Source organism: Candida parapsilosis, contig 005569 (assembly GCF_000182765.1).
Source record: "Candida parapsilosis strain CDC317 annotated contig 005569".
NCBI lineage: Eukaryota > Fungi > Ascomycota > Pichiomycetes > Serinales > Debaryomycetaceae > Lodderomyces > Lodderomyces parapsilosis.
In genome coordinates this window covers 517,847-543,136 of record NW_023503278.1, presented here as the reverse complement: position 1 = coordinate 543,136, position 25,290 = coordinate 517,847, and the positions used below count along the sequence as shown (strand labels likewise).

At 38.8% G+C, this 25,290-nt stretch overlaps 10 protein-coding genes across 10 annotated transcripts; 4 read left to right on the top strand and 6 right to left on the bottom strand. All coding sequences in view use genetic code 12, as the record gives it.

The window, feature by feature from the left end:
- Positions 1-143: 143 nt before the first annotated feature.
- On the bottom strand, positions 144-524 carry CPAR2_102340 (uncharacterized protein; the record flags this gene model as incomplete). Its single annotated transcript, XM_036812253.1, has 1 exon — positions 144-524. One exon carries the CDS (start codon positions 522-524, stop codon positions 144-146), a length of 381 nt encoding a protein of 126 aa, XP_036663379.1.
- Positions 525-1,523: 999 nt separating this feature from the next.
- On the bottom strand, positions 1,524-4,106 carry CPAR2_102330 (uncharacterized protein; the record flags this gene model as incomplete). Its single annotated transcript, XM_036812252.1, has 1 exon — positions 1,524-4,106. One exon carries the CDS (start codon positions 4,104-4,106, stop codon positions 1,524-1,526), a length of 2,583 nt encoding a protein of 860 aa, XP_036663378.1.
- Positions 4,107-5,031: 925 nt separating this feature from the next.
- On the top strand, positions 5,032-7,293 carry SCT1 (bifunctional glycerol-3-phosphate/glycerone-phosphate O-acyltransferase; the record flags this gene model as incomplete). The annotated part of the gene is made up of 1 exon (XM_036812251.1): positions 5,032-7,293. The coding sequence occupies one exon, from the start codon at positions 5,032-5,034 to the stop codon at positions 7,291-7,293; it is 2,262 nt and encodes a 753-aa protein (XP_036663377.1).
- Positions 7,294-7,352: 59 nt separating this feature from the next.
- Positions 7,353-9,563, bottom strand: CPAR2_102310 (DNA ligase (ATP); the record flags this gene model as incomplete). The annotated part of the gene is made up of 1 exon (XM_036812250.1): positions 7,353-9,563. The coding sequence occupies one exon, from the start codon at positions 9,561-9,563 to the stop codon at positions 7,353-7,355; it is 2,211 nt and encodes a 736-aa protein (XP_036663376.1).
- A 246-nt stretch (positions 9,564-9,809) lies between these two features.
- ARP9 (Arp9p) lies at positions 9,810-11,189 on the bottom strand (the record flags this gene model as incomplete). Its single annotated transcript, XM_036812249.1, has 1 exon — positions 9,810-11,189. The coding sequence occupies one exon, from the start codon at positions 11,187-11,189 to the stop codon at positions 9,810-9,812; it is 1,380 nt and encodes a 459-aa protein (XP_036663375.1).
- A 178-nt stretch (positions 11,190-11,367) lies between these two features.
- CPAR2_102290 (uncharacterized protein) lies at positions 11,368-12,753 on the bottom strand (the record flags this gene model as incomplete). The annotated part of the gene is made up of 1 exon (XM_036812248.1): positions 11,368-12,753. One exon carries the CDS (start codon positions 12,751-12,753, stop codon positions 11,368-11,370), a length of 1,386 nt encoding a protein of 461 aa, XP_036663374.1.
- A 1,029-nt stretch (positions 12,754-13,782) lies between these two features.
- On the bottom strand, positions 13,783-15,057 carry CSE4 (centromeric DNA-binding histone H3-like protein; the record flags this gene model as incomplete). The annotated part of the gene is made up of 1 exon (XM_036812247.1): positions 13,783-15,057. The coding sequence occupies one exon, from the start codon at positions 15,055-15,057 to the stop codon at positions 13,783-13,785; it is 1,275 nt and encodes a 424-aa protein (XP_036663373.1).
- Positions 15,058-16,903: 1,846 nt separating this feature from the next.
- On the top strand, positions 16,904-19,693 carry CPAR2_102270 (uncharacterized protein; the record flags this gene model as incomplete). The annotated part of the gene is made up of 1 exon (XM_036812246.1): positions 16,904-19,693. One exon carries the CDS (start codon positions 16,904-16,906, stop codon positions 19,691-19,693), a length of 2,790 nt encoding a protein of 929 aa, XP_036663372.1.
- A 315-nt stretch (positions 19,694-20,008) lies between these two features.
- CPAR2_102260 (uncharacterized protein) lies at positions 20,009-20,476 on the top strand (the record flags this gene model as incomplete). Its single annotated transcript, XM_036812243.1, has 1 exon — positions 20,009-20,476. The coding sequence occupies one exon, from the start codon at positions 20,009-20,011 to the stop codon at positions 20,474-20,476; it is 468 nt and encodes a 155-aa protein (XP_036663371.1).
- A 1,050-nt stretch (positions 20,477-21,526) lies between these two features.
- CPAR2_102250 (uncharacterized protein) lies at positions 21,527-25,135 on the top strand (the record flags this gene model as incomplete). Its single annotated transcript, XM_036812242.1, has 1 exon — positions 21,527-25,135. One exon carries the CDS (start codon positions 21,527-21,529, stop codon positions 25,133-25,135), a length of 3,609 nt encoding a protein of 1,202 aa, XP_036663370.1.
- Between the last annotated feature and the right edge of the window lie 155 nt (positions 25,136-25,290).

The following is a 25,290-nucleotide window of genomic DNA, read 5'->3' as shown; positions in this document are numbered from 1 at the left end:
ATGAATATTAAAAAACTGATAATTAAAGTAAAATATGATGTGTGTGTGTGTGTGTGTGTGTGTGTGTGTGTGTGTGTGTGTGTGTGTGTACCTAAAGAAACCTCCTAGCTGTTAGCAACCGTTGCATGATTATGCCTGTTTTCTCAAAACAAGTCAGCAAATTCAGCAACGTGAGGATGAACCAAATCAACATACCGCCACGATTCTTCATCTTGATCTATTTGCTTAGCATCAATCCTACTTGAGTTCAAGCTAGATGATGTCGCTCCACAACTTGATGCGTTACTAACACCAGCTTGATTAGTGTATGTAGCACCAGCACCGGCACCACCGACCAGTTTCTTCAGTTGAAAATAGCGAAGGTAACTGTATCGACTACTTTCCTCTTGTGCTTGATGTTGTTGTTGGTTGTTGCTATGGTATTGAGGTTGGGTCAAGATATAAGATTGACTGAATTGATGTTTTTGGCAAGCAACTATTGATCTTTTTAATGGTTGTTGACAAGTTGTGGTTCTAGAAAGCATCTTTGATATAGGAATTGATTGTGTAGTGAGCGAGTTGCGTATGGTGATGAATTGTAAACTAGGAACTTCTTTTTCTTATTCTGATCCTTGAAAAGAGGGAGGTTATATGGTTAGGTATTTATACTTCCAAAATATATAGGAGTTTGTTTCAAAATGTCAATTGTCGTGTTTTGCTCGTATAGAAAAATTGTTGCAAAAAACGAAAGCCAGATGAAAATACCCCTCCCTTGTGCTTCTTATATACTCAAGTTAAGTGTATCAAAAAAAAAAAAAAAATAAAAAAGAGTAGGATTGAGTCAGTGTCGCAAAATAACTCCTCCTTTCAAATGACACACTGAAATAAGATTGTTGAACTGCCAGTGTCGTGTCGCAAAAAAGTTGCTAATTATTTTCTGTTGTTGTTTTTGTTCTGGAACAAATGTTATCGACCAGCAGAGAAAAGAAAAGGAGGGGAGGGGAATGCTACGCCACACTGCACAATGTGCCCTCTGACTTTTCCATTTTTTACTCAACAGAAAAAAAATTTGGGTAAAATACAATTTGGTAGCAGTGTAATCTAAAAAAGAACGTGTCAAATTCTATTGAAGGGAGGGGAAGGAGATTAAGCAAAAGTAGAAGATGGCTGTACTAGGAGAACATAAACAAGGTGAGTTCTGGCAACCAATTTTCTTTCATTCAAAGCTCCCCCTTTCAACATATCACTGAGATAGATAGGGGGAGGGATCAACAAGGAAGCTAAAGGAGTCAAATATTGACTTACATCCTTTGAACCGGATAATCGGATAGATAAGCGATTACGAAGATAGGTTAATTTTTAAATCTACTTTAGAAACACGTGTTACACTGAATCTATTCAGAATTACCTCCTCCTTTTAAGATATCCTTGGCTATGTGCAATAAAGGAGTGGAATCGCTAAGGCATTAAAGTCATTTTGTAGTCAGAAAGATCTAGAACAAAGATTATACTCTCTATAAAGTTCATCACATTCGCCCCTTTCTCTATTGTAACTTATTTGCAATCCGCCTTCCGTGTGGTGTCAGTTTAATCTCAGGCAACAACGGAACCAACATCTCACGCAATTTAGTCATTTGATCCAATTGAGCCACGTCCAAACACGTTTGTAATACATAATTACCAAATGAATCATTCAATACTGTTGAAAACTGATCCAGGGACAATTTCAACAACTCATCAATAAGACTAGCACTCCTTGTAGAAGAGTTATTCTCTTCCTCATTTTCCTTCTTCCCCTTTTGTTCTAATCGTAATGATTTTTCCAAAACATTGGATCCGAATTTATGGATTGATAACTGATAGAAATGATCACGTAAATATGCAAATATCGTATCAATACTTTGTGAGTCACCATGACTGAGAACATATTGTACAACATAGTTTCCATATGGATCGGTCGTGAAAACACCCAACTTTGTAGTAACCTCATGGCTTAAAGTTTCAACTTGTCGGTCGTTGCCATAATCCAAGCATCGTTGTATTACACAACATCCATGACGATGACATGCAACCACTTCACAATTGGACGTTATTGTATCATAAATCACTTGATTCACTTTATTTGACAAATTAATGAGACATTTTTGCACAACGTGATTACCATTCAAGTCTCGTGATAATAAAACTATACTAGGTTCCAAACTTTTGATAATTAAACTAGCACTGTCATTCTCGTCAACAACTTCTTCTTGATTGTCATGCAGTGCACCAACACATTCAATCAATTTCTGCAATGCTCTAGTACCATGTGAATCCAAAGCTATACGGTTAAACTGAGAACTTGAGTATTTAATCAACTCCAACCTTTGCTCATTGGAAACACATTCAACCAACTTTTGGATCAAATAATTACCAAATGGATCAAGCATAAGATTGACAACTTCATCATGCAATTCATTAAAGATCATGGTAGAAACTGATTCATCCTTAATCTCTCCATCCCCCTTTGAACCATCAGACTTGTTATCGTCCCGCTTTAACAAACAATCTTGCTCTTTTGCCAATTCGCGTTGCAAAAACCGACATCCATGCTGATCACTACACAAATCCAATATGTGACCGCGATAGTCTTGGATCTTGGCGTTTTGATACTTGTTGGCATCCTCTCCTTTGCGTTGACGATATGGCGCCCCTCCGTTATTACCACCACTAAAGTGTGTCATGCCATAATTATGACCGTAATTTTGATAGTGATGTACATGTTTGTTATTCCTACGATTGTTGGAGTGACCTCGATTGTAGTGATTGTGTTGCATAAATGGAGCACCACCATTCCCACCACCTTGAAACTGCAACGGATGATGCATATGTTGTTGGTATTGCTGATGCTGGTGCTGGTGCTGGTGCTGTTGGTGGAGAGGATGGTGTGGCATCAGTGGTGCCTGTTGTTGGTGTTGATGATGATTTAAAGGATACGGTGGGTTACCAATATGAGGGGGTACTGGTTGTTGCACCCCGCCTCTGGTAATACTCTCTGACGGTTGTGAATTCCACACTGTGCCGCTGTATTGAGCCAAATTTGGTGGACTTGGCCCGGCGTTAATGTGAGGTGCCAGTGCAGGAGGTAACGGTCCTTGTACATTCGCCTTCGCATCAAAAGTTTGAAAGTTCCGACTGTTAGGTTGTTGATGGTGAGGTGGAAACGGTGGCGGATAATTGTATGGCATCATTGGGGATGGAACCCCGGGAGGTACACCAGGTCCTATAGGATGATTCATTGACATGGGAGAAAATGGATTGAAAGGTGGAGTTGGCGGTAAATTCACATGCTGCGGCGTCATTCCACCACCAGTTGGTGTCTTATGGTCCAATTGCTTTCTCGAATCATCATCATTTTTATTCTTCAACGTATCCTTATTTGAATCTTGTTCATCACTGGTGACAATTGTGCTTGATTCTCCATCCTGAGACAAACTCAATCCATTCAGTTGTTTACTTTGTGCATCGTCTTTTGATTCGGAAAATTCAAGTGGCTTTATAAATGGGACATTAGTTCCGTCACGGTTTTGACCCAAGGGTGGTTCAGAAACTGGAACGTATCCTTGATGACTAATTGCTCCGAATTGGCTATCAAGTCCACCACCAGGATGACCATTCCATCCAGAAGCATAATTGGCTGGTGGTGCGATACCATTGTCTGTTTTCAACTGCTGTTGAGAAGTATCCGAGCCTTGATAGGGTGCAAAGTAGTATGGACTTTGAGGGTGGGGTGGGTACATGGGAAAACCAAAATTGGTTGCTTCTGGGGCGTAATTGTGGCTGGCATCAACGATTGAATCCTTTTGGTTTTTATCTTCATTCTGACTCGAGCTCGTATTTTTCTTTTCCAGTTCCTCCGCTTCCTGCTCATCTTCTTCATCTAACTTTAAATTGTTAATGGCTCCAACGATATCGATACTTGTACCCAATTCAGCATCCGCATTGGAACCGCTAACCTCATTACTTCCTTCTCTTGTGTTATCAAAATAGCTTGAGCTAACCAGAGCACTTCTCACTCCACCACTCGACTTGTTCTTTGCATTCTGAGAAGACAAGTCTGCATTCGATATAGATAATGATCGTGACATTGCCAAAAAAAGAAAAAAGATCGAGCTTTGAATAATCTATTGTATAGTGATTATGAACTGATGTTAAATGAATAATATCCCTGAAAATGATTGGATCTAGTGTACAAAAGTTGAATTGAATGAAGAAATTAATAGTGTACAGTTGATTTGAAATAAAGTACGGGGTCGTAGTCTGAACTATTGTGAAGCAGTGTTCATGTATAATGGTCTATGGTTGAGAGTTATGAAATGGTCTTGTTCGTTGATATCCACCGTTGATTGTTTTTCAGTTGTTGTTTTTTCTTGGAGGTGTGGTTTTTTCTTTGTGTTTCTCGCATTTTCTATACAGAGTTACTTATTTCTTTATCAACGAAATACCACCCAGTAGTAGATCTATCAAAGTTAAAGTGATAGTTCCTTTATCCTGTATCCTTTACAGAACAGCTCCTTCGTATGTTTCGCTCACTTCAAGTTGTGTGTGGAAAATTACTCTCTTTTATGTGAGCCAAAGAAAACTTCACGACCTCTCTGGTCTCCACTGTGTGATAGTGTATCTTCTAGGTGGTATCTGACATCGTACCAACACAATCACCAGTAAACATGACATCAACCAATGAAAAACCGAGTTTATCTGCATCGTAATTTGGCAAAGTGAAAAGTTTATGAAACGTTTTTTAACAATTCCTAATTCATCCGCCCGCCTCGGTAATTTCGAAAAAAAACCCATCTCCAGTATAAAACATCTCAATTATCCAGTACCAACCATTGCATACTAACTGGTAGTATCCATACTACTCTGTTTTCGGTAGACCCCATCGCCACTCTCGAGGATACCTAATACGTCATCAACTGCAACAGTACACACTACGACACCCACCTCATTCACTTCCCTCCGACCAGTCATCACCAGTGAAACATTGACTGAACATATTCGCACACCTCAACAATGGTTGCTTTACCCACCTTGAAATACCAGCGACCAACATGGTATAGATTAGCCGGTTATGATTTACTACTTTGGGCATTATCAATTGTCATGGACTGTTTCTTTCGAGAGATCAGACCGAGAGGTGCATTCAAGATCCCTCGAGAAGGTCCCGTTATATTTGTCGCTGCACCACATCATAATCAATTCGTTGACCCAATCATCCTCTCGGGACAAATCAAGAAGGAAGCCAACCGAAGAATATCATTTTTAATCGCTGCCAAATCATATCATATGAATTTCGTGGGACACATGGCTAAATGTCAGTTGAGTATCCCCGTGGTTAGACCTCAAGATAATTTAACAAAGGGATCAGGTAAGATATTTGTTGATAAGAATGATCCCTGCCATATTTTGGGAAAAGGTACAAAGTTTACTCAAGAATGTATGGTTAGAGGTTTACTTGCTTTGCCACAATCGCTTGGGGCCAACGAAATATCAGAAATAAAATCGGATAATGAATTGTATATCAGGAAGCCCTTCAAACAAACTAACCAAATCAATGAGTTGTTATCTCAAGGTACTTCATTTAAAAAAGCCGACAAGATTGATCAAAAACAAGTTTATCAAATGGTGTTTGACCATTTACTAGATAATGGAAGCATTGGTATTTTCCCCGAAGGTGGATCACACGACCGTACTGACTTGTTACCTTTGAAAGCCGGTGTGGCAGTGATGGCTTTAGGAGCCATGGAAAACAACCCTGATTGTAACGTCAAAGTAGTCCCTTGTGGTATGAATTATTTCCATGCTCACAGGTTTAGATCGAGAGCAGTTGTTGAATTTGGCGATCCAATTACAATCCCCAAAGAGTTGGTTAAAAAGTATGCCAATCCAGAAACTACTGCCGAAGCCGTCAAGGATTTATTGGCTTTGATCACTTCAGGGTTGAAAGCGGTGACAGTCACTTGTCAAGATTACGAGACTTTGATGTTAATTCAGGCTGGCAGGAGATTATATGCCGGTAACTTTGCTCAACAGTTGCCATTGCCATTGATTGTGGAAATGAACAGACGCTTGGTTATTGGATATGAACATTATAAAGATGAACCAAAAGTTCAAGAGATTAAAAAAAGAGTCCTTGAGTATAACAACTTGTTGAAAACTTTGCATTTACCCGATCATCACGTTGAAGATTGTCAAGATGAGGGATACAAGGCTAAACTTTTGCCCATTTTAGTGTTTAGGATCTTCAAGTTGATTATTTTATTTACATTAGCATTACCAGGAGCAACACTCTTCTCCCCTGTTTTTGTTTCATCGAAAATCATATCACGCAAAAAGGCAAAAGAAGCATTGGCTAATTCAGTAGTCAAGATTCAAGCAAATGATGTTATTGCAACTTGGAAAATCTTGGTTGCTATGGGCATTGCACCGATCGTATACTCATTCTATGCATCAGTTGGTACTTATTATTGTTCCACCCATGGGCTCTTATCATCATTTGGCTTGTTTTGGTTATGGATATTTTTGTACCTTTGTGGTGTGTTTGTCACTTATAGTGCATTGTTAACTGGTGAGCAAGGAATGGACTTGTTCAAATCAGTTAGACCATTATACCTTTCCATCACTTCAGGATCTGCCATCAAACGATTGAAAAAGATGCGACGTGAATTGAGTGAAGAAATTACAGAAGTTGTCAATACTTATGGACCAGAGTTATTCCCCAAAGATTTCAATTTATTAGAATTGAAATCCTCATTGCGAATTTCTGATGATGTCGAGTACGTTGATTCGGATGAAGAAGAAGAGAAAAAGACTCAAGAAATGAGAAACAGGCGCAATTTAAGACGCAAGGCTGAACGGAAATTACACGTTAATGAAGATGTTTCCAAATCGGATGATGCTACAACTGAAATGAGCGAAAGTTTATCACATTCATCATCCATGTCTGATGGTATTTCGTTACTCAATACCGAAGCTAATTCATACACAAACTTGCCCATTTTCAGTGATTATAGTTTACACAAGAACGTCACTAATAAGAACCTTGATTTGGATCCACAATCAAATTTCAATTCCAGTGCTACATTGTACGATGATCACAAGCAACATATTGATCAACAACAACTGCGTCATGCATATGTCTCCTCGCCATTACGTGGAAGACCTAGTTTATCAAAGAATCCATCCGAAGAACAATTCGAATTGAATTTTTCCAAAAAGTCGTCATTGAAGGACAAGATATTTGATAAAATGAAGCAGAAAAGAACTCAATCGTAAACGTTATTTACACAACTTAATATAATAAAAACTGTCATTTCTTTGTTTTTTTTTTTTCTTCAATTTCCCTGTACGTGGGCTTGCCGTTCATAAAATTCGGCAATCTCAGTAGAGCTAGTTGCATCTTCAATCCCCTTATCATCTCTAATTCGTATAAACCGAGGGAATCTCAAACTGATTCCCTTTCCATATTCATTATGAGCCGCTTTGTATATCGGACTCAAGGACAAATCAGCTGTCAATACTTCAAACAACATTGTTGGTTCAAACCACACATCAGGTACCGCATTGGAATTTGTCTTGTCATAAACAAAATATTCTTTAGGTTTGGCGATTTCCAGTGGATGCAATTTTTGATACAATTGAGTCAACATTTCATCACTGAAACCAGTACCAATCTTGCATGTCGTCTCTAAATCACCAGTATCTTGATTGTACGAAGCTAGCAAGAATCCTCCATATGTTCCTGTACGCTTACCCTTTCCATTGTACGCACCAATGACAACAAGATCCAAAGAATCGCCAACACCAGCCAAATAATCTTTTTTCAATTTCAACCAATTGCGTGATCTTTTGGATGGTTCATAATAAGACTCATTACCTTCAAGCATCTTCACCATTAGCCCCTCGCATGAATCATGGACACTTTGATCAAGAAAATGTTGGAGTACTTCCAATGATGTTGAATCCTTCGAAGTGGCAAATTGAAATTTCCCTTCCAATGGATGGAGATGGGCAAACATGATTGATCTTCGTTCCAGTAATGATCGCGTCAATAAGGATTCGTTATTATAGTAAAGCAAGTCAAACGCAAAAAGACAAATGTGAACAGTAATATCCAGCTCATTAACATCTTTTCTTTTCCTTGTTGAAAGAACCTGAAATGGTAAAATTTTTTTGTTGACTCTATCCCAGGCCACTGCTTCACAATCTAAAATCAATGATGTATGTTCTTGAGATTTGCTAAACTCTTTGATGATCGAAATCAAGTCAGGATATCGTTGAGACATATCTTCCGAGTTTCTTGAATAAATACGCACATCACCATTAGGTAACAAATGGATTTGAGCTCTTTCTCCATCATACTTATACTCGCAAGTGAATTTTTCATCTTGGAAACGGTCCAATACTTCACTCATTGACTTGGTAGGTTTTGCCAACATTGGTTTCAAAGGGATCCCAGGAGTCAATTTACAATGTTCCAACAAGTTGAATACACCGTACTTGTAGGCATTTTCAATCAAGATTTGATAATTGGGGATTCTCGTGTAGGCTTCTTTTACAATGTCTTCAGCCTCGGCTAACTTCTCGGGACTTACTTTCTTTGGCTTTTCCAATTTCAGATTTTCATAATTCACAAATGCTTGCGCCAACCCAACCAAAATTGTAGGCCCAGCTAATCCAATTCTCAATTTATTCTCCAATGAACGTATAAGAAATTTGGCTTCATTATGCTTAGCATCACATGCTGTCAACATCTTGTTTATGATACCAATCTTTTTCGATTGTGAGTCTTTACCTGTCGATTTGGCAATTTTGGTCAAGTTATCAAACACCGTGTCAATATCCAAACTAGTTGGTTTAAACATTGTTCGTTGTCCACTACGTGATTTTTGAGCCACGACTCCCAAATCTCCATACTCTTTCAAGTCCTGTTTTATCTTTGCTGGTGTACGTCCGTACCCTTCACTAATAGCTTTCACCAATAGTGTTTCTCCCAACCCCAATTCCAAGTCTGGTTCATAATCGGGACCCAATCTGTTGATGAATAAGTACACAATTTTCACCAATTTCGAAACATCTCCTTGTTGCTGAAGAATGTCGAGAAAGTATTGTGATATGATTGCTGTGATTTTCAATCGTGATGACTCAGATTCAATCTTTTCCATAATGTCAGTTAGCGATGAGTAAGGGATCTTCAGTGACGATAAATTAGGTGCATCTTGTTTGCTTTGATTCTGTTGAGACTCACTCAATTCAATCAACTTTTTTGCCTCTGTTTCAGAAGCGTGTTTGTTATTTAATTCTGAATCGGAAGCGGACCCACTTCTGCTTTCATTGTCATCTTTGCTCTCGTTGTCATTCAACTTTTGTTTTTTCAGCTTCGGTGATGAATCTGGTGGAGTAATTGGATCAGATCTTTTGAAACTCTTTGGCGAAACAGTGTTTTCCTTTTGCGTAGGAGGTGGACTCGTGGTTTTCTCCTTCCCAGCTGCATTTAAGGAAGCTGATCCACTAAAGAAACGTGCTATTGATTGTTGTTGCGCCATTGATCTGTATGGACTAATTCCCCTCTTGATTAACGTTGATGCTATATTTGTTGGACCCGATCTCAAATAATTCATCAATTGGAGAACAAGTGACCGCGTATTGACGTTTGTAATAGCTCACCTTTGATGGTGAAAACATCGTCCCGCTTTTGTTCTTTTTTCTTCATTTTACGCGTTCCAAATAATACAAAAAAAATGATTCACGTGTGTGTGTCTGTCACTAATACTACAATATCGAGTTTGCCTCTAAATACTTACATCCCAAATACTTTGTGGACCTCTTTCTTCATACATGTCACTACCAACAAACAACTCCTTATTATGATGGTGCGAACCTCCTGAGAAAATTTGTTTGGCGTAAATTTCACCACCAAGGAAAAAACAATCATGCCATGACCCACCTTTCTCCTTAGGCTTTTTCCATTCAGGGAAGTAATCGGGAACTTTAGCAAATCTGATACGGTAGGGCACTTGGCTCATAGCCAGTTGTGAATCGCCCTCTTGTGCATCGTCGGTTTGTTGATATTTGGCAATGGTAGAGTTGATATTGTTTTGTGAGTTTGCGGCGCCATTGGTAGTGGCTGGTTCTTTAACCAAATATTCATGAAGCAAGTAGGCGTAAATTTTTTGTTTTAATCCTGGGACCTGAGCTGATGACCCAACAAGAATAATATTGTCATAACAATCTTGCCTCTTGTCAAGATCATTGATTTTAAGCAAGGTCTTGTAGATTCCATCTCCAACGATACTGATCAATCCCGAGTCAGTTGTAAATCGTTCTTTACCAATCCATACTTTCTCTTGTGTTGCGGTATCAATGAAGTAATTTTTCTCTAATTCTTTATTCGATTTCACTTGTGTTTCATCTGCATCTTCCTTCTTGTCTCCATTCTCATCAGTCAAAACTTTTGCGACATCGAATTCATTGGCGTCTTCAACATCCATATCTGCATCTGGGTTTATCTCACCAATTGATTCTTCTCCTTCGAGCAAAAACTCAAATATACCACTAGATTTCAAATCCTCAATTTGTTGTGGAGTGAAATTCGGAAATTTAGCATTCATTTCTTCATTCAATGTCACGCCACCTTTTCCTGGGATATACTCACCAGCAAATTTAACACTTTGGAATCCTATAACTGGCACAATTTGAATATTATCATCAGCAATATTCACCACAACTGAGTTGACAGTATTGGCAAAACTGAAAGTAGCACCAAGACTCAAATCCAAAACATTGAAAGCTGTAATTTCTAAATTTTCAAAAACAAACTTGGTAATGTGTTCGAGTTGTTTCCTTGACCAAGTTAACGAAGGTGCAATAAGTAATAATGGTATTTGATTGATGGTTAGAATGGGGTGTTGTTGGATTACACTCGATAAGATGATTTGAATTAATGCATTAAATGCATCCAAATCAGCTATTTTGCCATGTCTGATTGGGCGAATCTCCGTCGAAGTATCACTCGCGGTGGCTAAATACTGGTTAGTGTCTTGTTCTTTATATACTATGGTTGGAATTTTAAATTGTGGTGGCGATAGGGAATCCTTCAACCCAAAGGTGAAAAGAGTGTATTTTGACCCGGGCTGTACTATAAGAAAGTTATCCTCCTTGTATAATGGCATTTTCCTTTTTTCTTTTTTCCTCGTGAGGTGTTTGAAGCTTCAGGTGGTTGGTAGACTCTGTTGATACTTTTCACCGATTTTTTCTTTCTTTCTCTTAAGTCAGAAACGGTATGCTACCAAATGCTTAACATATATGAAGCAGATGTTTATTTCGGGCAGTCAAATGCAATTAGTGTATTCAATGATTTACGTTGGCTATAAACTTTTCATAATTTGCAGTGGTTCCCAAAATTGATTGCTGTCTAGTTGGAGAGCTACCTCTTCTGGTAATAGGTCCACCTCCAATCAGTGAAGAAACATTATCGCGGTCGTGCTCTAACGAGTCAATAAGTTTGACTTCATTAATGAATGGAAGATCATCGGATGGTAAAGATGGCAAATTTTTTGTAGAGTTGGTAGATTGGACAGAATCAAACCGAGGTCTTCTGGAGGTATGTACAGGATATGGTGGCGATGGCAGGTTACGTCTGCTCTTGGGAACTTGTGTTGGCTCAGTGTTGATTCTGTTCAATGCTGGAATGTTGCGCAATGGATCATGTGAGTCAGTTGCAAAATTAGGGGTGCTATTGTTACCCAAGGTATAGTCTTGTTTTACTTGGCGACTGGACTTGACATTTTCAAATGAAGAACTTGGCGATTCTGCCATCCTATCATATCTGTATGGTGCAACTTTAATATTCGATAGGCGACGTTTGGCCGTTGCTGGTTGGTGCTCCCGACTGCCAAGACTAGGAGTAAGCGACTCCCTGGACTTGCGTCGTCCACTATCCCCTGTATAATGCTGAATTATATCACTCACATCATCTCTCCTATCATATACTTTGCTCAGTACCTCTGTTGATAGTTGTGATTCTTGAAAATAGGTTTTAAATAGATCAAGAATCTTTACATCCTCTGGCTTAACGAATCCCAAATAAAGTGAAGCTGAAATCCCGCAAACGACGAGAAGTAACAATGCAATTGCACAAATAATCAATCCAAGGGTAATTCGCGTTAGTTGGTCCTTAAATGTAGCAACAACGACTGTTAATACCACTCCAAATGCAAAACTTGGTGCATTAAATGACTTGGCATGGTGCTGAGTTCGTTTCAAGTGGGCCATTCTAGGGGAAAACAGTAGCAGCTGGGATTTATTCAAAGATGCCACGCTATTGTTCGTGCTTGTTGATGAGGAGTACGTGGGTGTTGTTGTGGCTGATGTTGCAGGCACTGATTTTGCTCTTGTTTTGCTGGTGTGCGGCTTTGCCTTTTTTTCGGTTTGTTTACAATCATTTGATATATTACCCGATTTGGAATCGGTATCATTCGAAGCTGATTTCGATCTCGGTCTTGATTGTAAGGTAGTAGAAGTGGTACCAGAAGAGCCACTTTCAACGGTATATGAACAATCCATCAATTCATTGAGATAACTGTCCACTTTTGCTCTTCTTCGCAGTAGTTCGTCACTACTGATTGATATATTATCATTTTTATTGTCATCAACTTTCTTCAATCTAAATACACCATCTGAATCTTGCTTGTAGACTAGCTTTGTCTTTTTTCTGGTTGCTATTGAAGTGGCCATCTGTAAAGTTGTTAGCTAAATGAAATCTGGACAAATCTTGAATGGAAAATTCCCAGATCTTAAATGCAAATGCAAGTGAAGAAATCTCAAGGATTTCAATTCTTCCCAGTGTGATTTTGATGCTCAGCGTAGATCGTTGCACGCAGTATATTTTATTTTCATTGGCGAAACTTGTTGAGATGGTAGTGTATCGGCCACAAAACTGTACTAAGTATCTGACATGGTAGTGTAATGGTGAACAAGAGTATCAAGCTGGACAATAGTACTAGACTATGATGTAACTATAAATGAGGCTATGCTATGAGGGTTGGTACTGCTGAAATCTTATGGTATAAATATAGTGTTGAACTCCTCTAATGATTGTGTTTGTTTAATATAATAACCAACTGTTGTGTGACAAAATCAGACTACCTTACTACTACTACAAGCAAATCTTATTAGAACTCACTCAGATTTGGCTTGTGAAAAAGTTTCATACTGATAGATTGGCTGAGCGACTTTCAGTCCGAACAATTTGTAGGAACTCCAAGCGAGTGGGTGGAGTGAGAGTGTTTACACTATTGTAGAAGGTACCCAGTCCATTCGAAAACCGTGTTGGTCCCCAGACTTTAAGCATCCAAAAACAAGGCCTTGGAAGAACATTAAATGAAACATATCATTGTTCATTGAAATAGTCCATTTCTTGTAAAGCGGGACTGTGTGAAATCAAAAGGGTAATGCTTGCCCAGATGCGACAGTATTACGCTGTACCGAGGACACGCCTCGTGTGCACTCAAAAAAATTCCTTCGCGTCCTTTTGCATTCCATCACAATCGAAGCGTACAAAGCAAACCCTACTCACGACTCTTTAGCACCCTACACTTCCCCTCGAAACTATATTACACTAATATTAAAAGTACATACAATTTTTGCAACAATTTTGATCCAAAACAATGCAATAATAAAACATATCAAAAAATCTATGAAAAAAAATGAATATCTGTACTAGCACCTCCGCTAGCTGCTCACGCCATAAAGAGAGCCCATCCCTTAGATAGTATACCTGCCTCTTAATCTCCTTGCCAATTGCATATCCTTTTGCATGATTGTAACTCGTTTGGCATGAATGGCACATAAATTAGTATCTTCCAAAAGATGAACCAAATAAGTTTCCAGTGCCTCTTGTAATGCTAAAATTGCATTCAGTTGCCACCTTAATCCGTATTCAGGACCAACAAAATCCAATGAAATTTCCCTAATTAACCTCGCAAACGGCAATTTACGAATCAACAAATCAGTTGATTTTTGAAAATGACGAATTTCTCGAAGTGCCAACGTACCGGGTCTATATCTCTTTTTCACACGTGGTGCCGTCCTTGTGCGCTGGGATTGTAATCGAGACTGTGACTGCAGCTGAGAAGCTAAAGTTGCCGATGGACGAGGTCGTTGTCGTAAATTGGACGAAGTCGAAGCTGAAGTTGTCGATGCACCTGCTTGTGCTCTCCTTGTCGATGTTGTTGCGGGTGGACCCGGCACAGTTTTACGTCCAGTGGTTCCCGTAACTCGTCTTGGCTCTCCTGCTGGGGATCCCGCCGCTGTCGTCGAGAATGAAGTCTGTGGTCTCCTTGATGATGATGGTGGTGGTAATTGCGCACTAGATCCAGCAATAGGTGGAGAAGGCACACGTCTTGGTGGAGAAGCGGGGGGTAAATTTGAGCCTCCACCTCCGCCAGCTGACAAAAGTGGTGGTGCAGGTGGCGATTGTTCTGTCCTTACTTCTCGCCTTATTGAAGTCGAAGTTGATCTAATGGTATCACCAAAACGTTCTTCCACTCGGCTAGCTCTTCGTACTGATGTCAATGATTCCGCTATATCAGCACCCGGCCTTGGCGAAGGTCTGGCAGCTCCGCCAGTACCACCCGGGCGTGGTACCAATCCCTCTCCTCTATTTATCCTTTGTATACTCTCTGGTTGAGCAGGTGTAGGTCGCTGTTGTTGTTGATCCCTAGTTCGAGCAAATGGTGACTGAAACGGCGATCTCATTGCGCCTGTTGCTGTACCTTCTGCTTGTGCTCTTCGAGCAAACGGTGATTGAGCTAGTGTTGGTGAACCTGCTCCTCCAGCAGTTGCACCTGCCCATGCTGAACCTTGTTGTTGGGCACGTTGTTGCGCCCGTTGTTGTTGTTGACGCCTTAGTTCTTGTCTTTGTCTTCTCAATTCTTGTAGTTGGCGTTCTTGAGGTGTTAATTCTCCTACACCTCTTGTGGTGTTACCCGCCGCATTGGTAGTGCTTGGATTTGTGGCATTTGTTGGTTGATCAGCCATAATTTGTCAATGCTTGCATGTGTGGGATGAGAAAGGACTGGGGAGGTGGAAATTCCTGTTAGAACAATTGACAATTACTGTTTTCAAAAACGATTGTATAGTTTGTAGATGCAATTGGTGGTGAAGCACAATCAAAGTTGTATGTGTTTCCGTATAGAAAGAAAAGATGGATATAAAAAAATAACATAAAAAATTTGTGTATTCTTCTTCATATTCCTAAAAGGGTTAAATTAAATTCACTTATATTTTTTGTTATGAAATTAAAAAAAAAAAAAAACAGTTTACCAGCCATCTTTTTTTTTTTCCGCATCAAAATTATTTGCAACAATTTCAAGTAAAAATTAAAATGCTGTTCAAGAGATGAATCCAAGGGCTTCACAGGCGTAAAATGTCTAAGTAAACGCAGTCAAGATGAGGTTTAAAATTTTCAAGAGCGCTGAAAATGATATAGGAAGGGCACTGTGCAAACTGGGCATCTCGGTCTCCCAAGCTTAGCAAAAGATATTGTTGATTAGGTGTTCTTGAAACACGCTGTAAAATTCCGTAGATTGTTTGTTGATACCTTCTTGTTATCTCTTGGGTCCGGATGTGTTTACCCTCTTTTGAGTGCAATTGATTAAAGATAGCTGCTTCTTGAGACTGGTTTACGACATGACATTGATTGGTTTAGACGACAATGATGAACTAGTATTACGTAATACACATAGTAAGTTTTTGGCACTACCTAATTAGTCAACGTTTTAACCTAAATAGGAAACAAAATAAACAAAAGTAGTCATGTGACTTATATGCAGTACTTTTGAATTTTTGTTCGAAATTACACAAGTTGTTCATCAATCATTCGTATTGCTTGATGACGTAAAAGGAAAAAGGAATGCAATGGTGTGTCTGACTTTCCACAACAGGGGTGTAAAGTAAACTTGAAATCAAAAGGTAAGTTTACAGAACCTTGGTTACAGTACACCAAGATATTGTGCGGCTTTTCTTTTATGCACCAAACGCTCATCAAAAAGCGACATTTAAGATGCTCCTACACAGGTCCTTTATAAATCCCGATTGAAACCACGCAAAATGACTACATTGTAGTTGACTGTTTAGTTTTGGTACCGACTTCTTTTTCCGTCACTAATGTCATATTCATCGATATGGGCGAGCCTTCTTTCTCTCTAATCAAGAAATGTTTCCTCGCTCTAATACCATTTTTGTGTCTTTGTAAAATTGCTATGTTTGCTACAAGGGAAGCTTAACACAAAGGTGTCTTTGACTCTCACATTGCATAGCTTCACTTAACTAACTTGCAAACTTTATTTTATGGCTCATAGCAATGTTTGCAGAAACTAAGGTGCATTGAGGGCAATTTGAGATTTATTGCCGTCGAAAAACATGATGAAATTATGTCTTCCATTCTTTAAGCATCCTCTCCTTCTTCTTCTTCTTCTTCTTCTTTATGCCCTTTGACTTTCCATTGGTTTTGTGTAAAATGTGGGAGTGTACTATTGTTTTAATCGTATTGCCATTGTTCTCTTCTGAATAGCATAGTTATTGTATGGGCGTTAACTATAACTATATTTCAGTTTATTATTGTCAACTTTTCAATTGTCAACAAAAACCTAAAATTCTACTTTTTCCCTATTCTTCTTTTTTTTTTTAAATGACTTTCTTTCTCAACATAAGAAAACCAGTCTGTTTCCCTTCGTTTTAAACTTCTTTACAACTGATTGCATATATAACGTTTGTTGTATTCAATAGTGTTAACAAAGTTATACCTTTAATTGCAATTGAAGCATCGTCATCCACATAAATTAAGTTGTCTCCTTCATCATAGCAACAATCAAAAAAAAGAAACATGTCTCATTCAGTTTACCAAACTTCAGGTAAGCCATTGTCCAAAGAGGCATTGTACCATCAAAGATTGAAGCAAGGTATTTTCCAGTCTCCTAGTGGAACGATTGTTGGTGTCAATAGCAATGCTTCAGATACTGCCGCCTTGTTAGCCGCCTCGTCAGACTTGTCTGTCAAACCATCATATGAACGTACTGTTGCACCTGAAGCACAAACCGCAGCTTTGGTTGCCAAGCCTCGTGAAGTCAACATATGGAAGAGAAACAAGGAAGATACCGATGCCGCTGATGCCGCTTTATCAAGTCACTCCAAGACTGATTCCTTGACCAGTCAATCAAGTCAGCAACCACATACAGTTGTCAAAGTTGGCATTCCGTCAGCTTTGAACAAGTCTTCTATTTACAAAGTTGCTCAGGAAAAATCAACTAGTACAATGACTTCAAGAATTGATCCAATTAGAGATGTTTCAAGATCAGGTATTCAATCCAAATATGGTACACAATCTTTGAATATCAGCAAAATTAATCAAGTGGCAACGAAAAAGTCTAGTAGCACTTTGAATTCCAGATTCAATCCCGAATTGGATTATAGATCTGGTTTGAAGAAGGACAAACCAGCAGAGTTTTTGAACCAAGAAGAAGAGGATTTGGCAGCATCTGGTGCAAATGCTTCCTTGTACAAGACTCCTTCAGTCCCTGATTATGCTTCACAAACTAGATCCACTACTTTCAAAGCTCAAGATGTTGTTAATTCCACCTTGTTGGCTGCTGCTGCTGCTAAAGCCAATGATCGTTTAAGTACATTGAATGCTAATACTCCGCAATCATTAAAGGCTCAAGCTCAATTGTATGCTAATGCATTGGCAGTTGCGCAAAAGAATAGTGATGAGAGAGCCAAGAATAGAGTTGCCGGTGTTATTAATTTGGGTGGTGGCTTAACTATTACTCAAGCTGAATTGAATCAATTGGCTGCAACTTATGTTCAACCAGTTATTGATGATATTGAACAAAAAGCTGACTCAAAGAGGGAAATTGAATTGTCTAAGAAGCAAAGAAAGGCAGAATTGAAAGCGGCTCATGAAAGAGCTAAGCAAGAACAACAAGCAGCTAAAGCTAAAGAAAAGCAAGATATTGAAAGAGCCAAACAAGAGAGAATTGCCGCTAATGAAAAATCAAAGAAAGCTGAGGATGAGAAATTGAAGGAACACGAAAAGACAAGGAATTCTGAAGTTGATGCTAAGCAACTCGAGTATGAAGAGTTGGAAAAGAAGCATGCTGAAGAGAAAGAACAACTTCTTGCCGAAAAGAAGGAGAAGCAAGATGAAATTGATGCAGAAGAAACTGCCAAGAAGGAAGAGAGACAACAGGAATTGGATGATTTACAAGCTGAAAAGGATGAAATTGTGCAACCGGTTTTGGATGAATTGGAAGTGGAAAATTCTAAGTTGAAAGAAATCACCGATGAAAGAGATGCATTGGCTGAAGAAGTTGATGGTATTGAACAAGAAAAGAATCAACGTGAACAACAAGTTGAAGAATTGAATAATGAACTTGAAGAAACCCAGCTTGCAATTGACAAATTGGTCGAAGAATTGCGTCAAGCATCTGAAAAACATGAAACTACAGATAAGGAATTAGCTGATCTCAAGAGTAAGGAAGCACAAGCTAAAGATGAACATGCCAACGAAACTTCAAGATTAGATGGAGAAATTGCTGACTTACAAAAGGAGAAGGAAGCCAAGACTGAAGAAAAAGCCAACAAGAAGCAAGAAATTTTGAGTGCCATTGACGAAAAAGTCAAGTTTGAAAAGAAATTCAATGAAGAATTACCACCCCATTTGAAACGTGATATCGACGAGGATAAACTTAGAGATACTGGATCGTTATTTGCTGAAGATGAAAAGCCAAAAGTAAAAGAGTCAAAGCCAGTAGTGTCTGAAGCTAAAGAGTCTAAACCGGTTGCGTCTGAGGTCAAAGAGTCCAAACCTGTTGCAACTGAAGTAAAGGATGATAGCAAACCTGCAAACACAACAAAGTCATCTACTGGTGGTGGTAAAGTTGCTGATGGCGAAATCAAGTCAGTTCCATTGATTGCCGTTGCTGAAAAACATGATACTCCTAAAGCTACTACTGAAGCGGAGAAGCCAAAGAAGAAGGAAGCTGAAAAAGCAACTGAAAAGAAGGAATCTTCAACCACCGCTAGTAAGGCTGGTGCGTCGAGTTCCACAAAGCCAACAGTAAAGAAACCAGCTGCTGCTTCCACAACCACTTCTACAACTGCTTCAAGTCCAACAAAGAAGGAGAAAAGCTCGTTTTCAAGGAGGTTGAGTAATTTTTTCAAAGACCAATCTAAAGCACCCGCACCCGCTAAATCTACTCCAGCTAAACCCGCTACGACCAAATCTACTCCAGCCAAGACTACTCCAGCTAAATCTACTCCTGCAAGAGCGGCCACTACATCCAAAGATGAATCCAAGCCCAAAACCAAAACCACTGAATCAAAAGCTGCTTCTAGTGCTGCTGCCCCTACTGCTGCTGATGCAACCAAGACAACAGCAACAACAACAACAACCACGAAGCAACCAGCAGCTAAAGACGCAGAAAAGGAAGCCAAGTCATTGGACCCCAAAAAGCCAAATTCAACCACCACTAGTAATCCAAAGCGTGCCAACACTTCTGAAACCAAGGATTCTGAAGATGGTGATTTTGGTGATTACGATGATGTTGATGATGAGCTTTCCTTGAATAACAAGAAACAGAATGAAGGTGGCTTGTTTAAGGAAGATGTATTGTAAAGGAGAAGCATCAGTGAAGACGAGATTGATAGGTGGTAATTTTACTTTTTGAATTTTATTAATTGATATTTTTTCAAAAGAATGTTGTTGAATTTTGTACTTCTTTGTTTAGTTTAGCTTAGGTGAGCTAGTTACTTTATTAATAATCATACTTTCATATTCCAATAATTTAGACAAATAAGATGAATTGTAGATTGAAGATGGCTCAAAACTGCGATGGCTGCGAATGTCCGTGGAGAAACGAACCTCGAAAAAAAAAATATTCAAATCGGTGATGATCAAACCGATAAAACTATTCACCGCAAACACAGCAAAATGACGGATTTACTTCATAAACTAAATTTCAAAATAGCAGATGCATCTCCAGAATACAAAACAAGACGTAAATACCAAATGGCTCGTTTTTTCGCCTTTTCGGCCTTGTCAATCTTCACATTACGCTTGATACACAAACAAACAATAATTCGACAATATATCCCCACCTTATTTCAACAAAACCATCAACCACCAACATCGTACAATTTTACTACTGATGCAGCAGTTGCAGTTGGTGCTGGTACCTTGGCATGTGGGTCGATTACGGGAATGATTATGATGGGGACGGCATGGATTTTAGATGTGAGTAATTTTAAAGAGTTTGGGTATAGGATGAAAGGATTGATGGGTGGATATGAAAGGGAAAGGGAATTGAGTGAGATGGAGGTTGATGAGGAGACCAGGATGATACAGGATGGTTTGAATGATTTACTTGAGGGGAAATATGATGATGACGAAAGCAAGTGAGAAAGGAAGCGAGTAGAGAAGAGGTTCAGTGAGGTTTATCTGTTGGTGAAAGTGGTGATGGGCTTGTATATAAACGATGATAGTGTATATGTAAATATATGGAAATGATCTTGTCGATACTTCTAATCGTTAACTGTGAAGCTAAAGAGTACCTTGGGTGTATAAATTCCAAATGGACTATTCTTTCTCACAACCAAAGCATACAGACGTCCAGGTATCAGCATTGGTTTCACAATGATATCTGTTGAAGAGCTAGTACATACATAGAGAACTCTGCATCAATTTCAAAATCAAATTATACCGAGGATGTAACGCTACCTTGTACATTTTTGCATTTGTTCAAACGCAACAGCATAACAAACTACTCTTGTATGCATGTGATACGCGAAAACTTGGTAAACCAGAGAAAGGAAGGTATTTGATAGGTGGCAAGGCATAGAGTGGAGGCAGGAAGTAGCAACCCTTTATTATATAAACATTGTAGATTATATCTCCCTCAGGTTGAGTTGAAAATAAGAACGGAGATATGAGTACATCAACATAACCACCCCCCTTTTTCCGATTATATCAATTTTGAATGACATTCGTATTTCCATGTGAAGAGGGTGTAGATAATAAATCTTAATCACCAGTACTACCCCTAGTGTACTTTGTCCTGTTTCTCATAATAATTTTGTTATGGGATTATGATGATGGTGGCAAAAAAAAAATATTCAACTCCCCACACACACACACACACACACACACACACACACACTGTATCTCCACCATATACTAACTAATTGCACAAAGTAAGTATAGTATATATAAATATATATATATATCCGCACAAAAAAATCATTCGACATAAATATATATCCCCTTTATCTTTACTCAACTTTACATTTACTTTTCTTTTCCATCTGGACTCTGACTGATACCAATCAAGAGGAGAGAATTATTCAAACTATCCACAGCGCATCTGTTTACTTTTACTTTGATTGTTGAGCAAAACCATACCGCCAAACTTGTTTCCCTAATTTCACGTGCAAAAAACTGGATCTCCAAAAAATGGCTAGATACTCCAAATCATCCAAATCAAGAGGAACCTCACAACTGCTTGTGTTGCCAACTTATCAATTAGACTCAAATTTGGTATTGTTACCAGGTATTATCTACAATGTTACATTTTCTCGTTTCAAAGCTGCTGCTTTATTATACAGATTCAAAAACGTTGTATCCCGTGTTTCCATAATAAACAATTTGTTGGCAGAATACAACTTTGATGGCAACAATAGCAATAGCAGTAGCGCTAGCCACAATACTAAATCTACCGGTGCAGATGGTGACGCCATTAACCCGACCGTTATTTCACAAGATGCAGTTGATGGCATTACCCAGTTTTACAAATTGGAATCGGTAGTTAATGAAGGTAAGGAAGATGATTCATTGTCAGGACCTATAAACGACTTTGATTGGTTGACGTTTTCTATAACTCCAAACTTGGATAAGATCTTGGAGTCGAGAAACAAAGATACGACTGATTTTGCCAATGTTGTTACAATAGTTCGAGTTGTTGGTATTGTTGATGACTCAACAAATATTAAACTCACTTTGCAAGCACTTACTCGTGGGGTTAAAGTTTCAGATTCACGTGCCACCATGCGTCCAAATGAAACTAAAGTCGTTATTGATTGGAACACAGAAGTGCCCGATATAGTTAATAGGTTTAAGACTTTGAGATCAAACTACAAAAAGCTATTCAATTCGATTGAAAAGTTTCTCATTATGTATCGTGAAGCTTTAAAGGATAATGCAGCTATGGGGAACAATAACCTTTCACTTACGAAAGCTAATTTAGAAGATGAAAAGAAACAAGCTAATCAGGATCCAGTTAAACAAAATTTGTTGACATTGAATCCGTTGGCTAATGCTTTGTACATGCAATTGGCAGGCTCAAAGGACTTCAGCAAAGCATTTATGAGCTTGCAACGTTTGTATTCACAAATCCGTACTACATCTTCTTCATCTGACGATGCAAAAGTTGATGCCAAGACTTATTTGAGGTTGATTGATTTGACAACTGCAATTTTACCATTCCCCAACCATGAGAAGTTGCGAATGTTGAACACGTACAAGATTGATGAAAGATCGGATGCAATCAATGAAATGATGTTGCTATTGAATGATGTATTTGAAGCATTGAAGCAAAATAATTCATTTGCCAATAATTGGTTCCATAATGAAGCTTCAAATGTTCAACGTGCAGCTGTTGTATCGAACCAACTTAAATCGATACGAGTATTACTTGAAGGCATGAGTAAGAGGAATCGAGCTGCACAAAAGCAATCGCAATCCAACCAGCGGAGCAAACCTTTGAATGGAGCAAACCTGAGACATTCACGTGCAAATGGCCCTAGCGAAGGTGGTGTTGGTGGAGGAAGCTTTGAAGAAGGTGATGATGACGAAGATGAGTTGCGAGTTATTGCAGATTTTGTCAAGAACAAATTGCCTACAATCACTTCTTTATCTCCCGATTCCAAGAGGTTGATTGCTAAAGACTTCAAGAGGATTAAATCAGCTGCCAATGCACCTGGAGGCGGAGGAAATGCTGATTTTCATGTCATAAGAAACTATTTGGAGATTGTTATGGATATACCATGGGACAAGTATGTCAGTAAATTCAAGACCAACAAGGAGATTGATTTGAAAGCTGCTAAAGCTCAATTGGACAAGGATCATTATGGTTTAGAACATGTAAAAAGAAGACTTATCCAGTACTTGGTGGTGTTGAAATTGTTGGGTATTAATGCAGCAAAGACTATAGATGAGAATAAGAGCAAGTGTTCTGAAAAGAATGCGGCAAATAAAAAGGATGCCACTGCTGGTGAACAAAATGGAATTCTTATTGCTAATGGAGATGAGACTTATCGTGCTAAACAAAAGGCACAAGATCAAGTTGACAAGTCAATGGAAGATTCTCAGTTTGAAGAAGGTGCTCTTGAAGCCATCAGAGTCACCAAGAGCAACAAATCACCAATCATTGCCCTTGCTGGACCCCCGGGTATAGGTAAGACCTCAATAGCCAAATCAATTGCCACTTCATTAGGTAGAAATTTCCAAAGATTGTCATTGGGTGGTATCAAAGATGAAAGTGAGATTCGAGGACATAGAAGGACATATGTTGGTGCAATGCCGGGACTTATCATTCAAGCATTACGAAAAGCTGGTTGTATGAATCCGGTTATATTATTGGATGAAATTGATAAAGTTGTTGGTGGTAACTCTGGTGCTACTAAATACAATGGTGATCCATCAGCGGCATTGTTGGAAGTGTTAGATCCAGAGCAAAATAGCACTTTTATTGATCACTATTTGGGTTTCCCAGTTGACTTGTCACAAGTCATATTCATTTGTACTGCTAATGATCCATATAACATGACAAGACCACTTTTGGACAGGTTGGAATTGATTGAAATGGGTGCGTATGACTATAATGAAAAGATGATTATTGGAGAGAGATATCTTTTACCAAGACAAGTGAAACGTAATGGGTTCCCTGTATCTAGTGAACACAAGGTTGAAGAGTTTGTCAATATTGACAAGACTGCATTGAAGAAAATTATTATCGACTACACTAGAGAGGCTGGAGTCAGAAACTTTGAACGGAAGTTAGGTACATTGTGTCGTTTCAAAGCTGTTGAGTATTGTGAACAGCTAAACGATGTTTCAAAACGTTACAATCCCCACATTGATGAAAACGATTTATCCATCTACCTTGGCGTTCCATTTGCCAATGGTGATTTCACTGCTAATGAAGCTACATCTATCGGAAACTCGAGAATTGGTGTTGTTAATGGCTTATCGTATAATTCAGAAGGTTCTGGTTCTGTTTTGGTGTTTGAAAGTATTGGATTTGATCGAAGAACCGGAAACGACGGCAATACGTCAGGAACTGGAACTGGTGCCAGCTTGCACATGACTGGTCGTTTAGGTGAAGTGTTGATGGAGAGTGGTAAAATTGGCCTTACATTTATCAAACTGATGATTTACAAGGATTTGATCAAATATGAAGATGAACAAGGGAAACAAAATACCTCAGCCTTGCTCAACAAATTCAATAATTTGGATATTCACATGCATGTACCTATGGGAGGTATACCCAAAGATGGACCATCAGCTGGTGTTACTATGGCTTTGCTGTTTTTATCGGTGTTGTTGGATAGACCTGTCCCCACTGATATTGCCATGACTGGAGAAATCACTCTACGCGGATTGGTTTTACCCATTGGTGGAGTTAAAGAGAAGTTACTTGGTGCTCATCTAAGCCACGGAATTAAGCGTATGATTGTTCCAAGGGAAAACCGTAAGGATTTGATTGAGGAGTATTCAAAGAGTATAATGGAGGAGAAGCACGAAGGTAAAATTGCTAGTTCTTCTTCTTCTTCTAAATCACGAGATGATCATGATGATTTAAATTTCCTCAATCAATTGTTGAAGGATAATGAAGATGTTGATTTCAAAATGAATAATGTTGAAGAGTTTTATTTACAAAAATATGGTATTCAATTGCACTATGCTCGTGAGTTTTATGATGTCATTAAAATTGTTTGGAATGAGGATGAGGTTCTTTTGAAAGAGGAGTCGAATCATAAGAAATTACTCGAGTATCGTATTTAGGGCAACTGGGAGGTGTAAAAGGGACATAGTAAAATGGTGTATTCTTATTGAGTGATTCAACGTAGTGACTGACGGGAGTTTGTTTTCTTTGTGGCTTCCTTTCTCTAATAAAAGATGTATGAGTAAATTGTCAAGTGTCTGTTACACCGGTAGAC